The 1,038-nt window shown below is 40.8% G+C and overlaps 1 protein-coding gene across 1 annotated transcript; it reads left to right on the top strand.

Moving 5' to 3' along the window:
- The first annotated feature begins 254 nt into the window (after positions 1-254).
- On the top strand, positions 255-893 carry CSUI_010798 (uncharacterized protein). Its single transcript, XM_068070899.1, has one exon. The coding sequence runs from the start codon at positions 620-622 to the stop codon at positions 737-739; it is 120 nt and encodes a 39-aa protein (XP_067917125.1). The 5' UTR covers positions 255-619; the 3' UTR covers positions 740-893.
- Positions 894-1,038: the final 145 nt, after the last annotated feature.

Below are 1,038 nucleotides of genomic sequence, written 5' to 3'. Positions count from 1 at the left end.
GGATGAGTGGAGTCTAGGGTGTATATACACATGCGTATGTCACAGCGATGATAGAAGTCAGTTTTCTATTTCCCCTCTAACTCCTGAGCTCTTCACTAGGCTTTCTGCTTCTACGGAAGAAACAAGGGGAGCTACCAGGAACGCCGCACCTCTGCTACACGCTCTTACCTTAATTCTGCTCTCAGCTACTATCTATCTTCAATCTGTCTTCTATCTATCTATCTATCTATCGTTAATCTATCTATCTATCTTTGTGTATGTATAGAGAGTATTCATTCTTACTTACCTCTTTACGGCTGTAGAAAGTGTGTTGGTATTTTAGCAGGGGGATAGGCAGAAGCCGTCCTTTCTGTCTTTCTTTCGTTCTTTCTTTGTTCCATCTATCAGATATATTCTTTCATATCTACTCTGCAGATTCTTCTTCCTCTCCCTCTGTCTCTCTCACTTTCCATAAGGTAGATACATATCTCTCTGCATGTCCAACAGGGACACCTTTCAATCTCTAACGCTCTCTTCTCTCTCTCTTTCTTCCTTCTCTTCAATCTGTTTCTCTCTTACCGTCTCTTTCCCACTCCTTCTTTCTTAATCTTTCTCTATCACCCCACCTTCTTTCTTTCTTATGATCTCTTTCTTAGATCTTTCTCATCTCTTTCTTTCTTTCCTTTTCATCTCTTTCTTCTCTTCTTTTTTGGTGCTGCGTAGGTTTCGGGGAAAGATCAGCCTGGGAATCTCACGCTGAAGCTTCGTAAAGCAGAACAAGGCGGAAGAGGAGAAGAAGAGCAAGAAGAAGAGAGAAGTCTGGAAAAGAATCTATCAAGAAAAGAGCAACTTAAGGCTCAGTTGGAAGCGAAAGAAAGGAAGTCCCTCGCAGAAAGACGAAAGGCCGAATCGTAAGAGACCCAACTACGCCCATAGACATGCATTTGTACATACGTATATACACGTATACACACATATAGGATATCTGCACACATCTCTAGATATGTATGCTTGTATCCGTGTATATTCATATATCCCTATGTATATATATGTATGTAT

Source organism: Cystoisospora suis, assembly GCF_002600585.1.
Source record: "Cystoisospora suis strain Wien I chromosome Unknown contig_8351, whole genome shotgun sequence".
Classification (NCBI taxonomy): Eukaryota; Apicomplexa; class Conoidasida; order Eucoccidiorida; family Sarcocystidae; genus Cystoisospora; species Cystoisospora suis.
Note: the sequence above shows the minus strand (reverse complement) of the source record. Positions and strands in the feature narration are given on the sequence as shown.

Bases quoted from the DNA above. Each gene is read 5' to 3' on its own strand.
- CSUI_010798 (XM_068070899.1), top strand. From the start codon at position 620: ATGATCTCTTTCTTAGATCTTTCTCATCTCTTTCTTTCTTTCCTTTTC.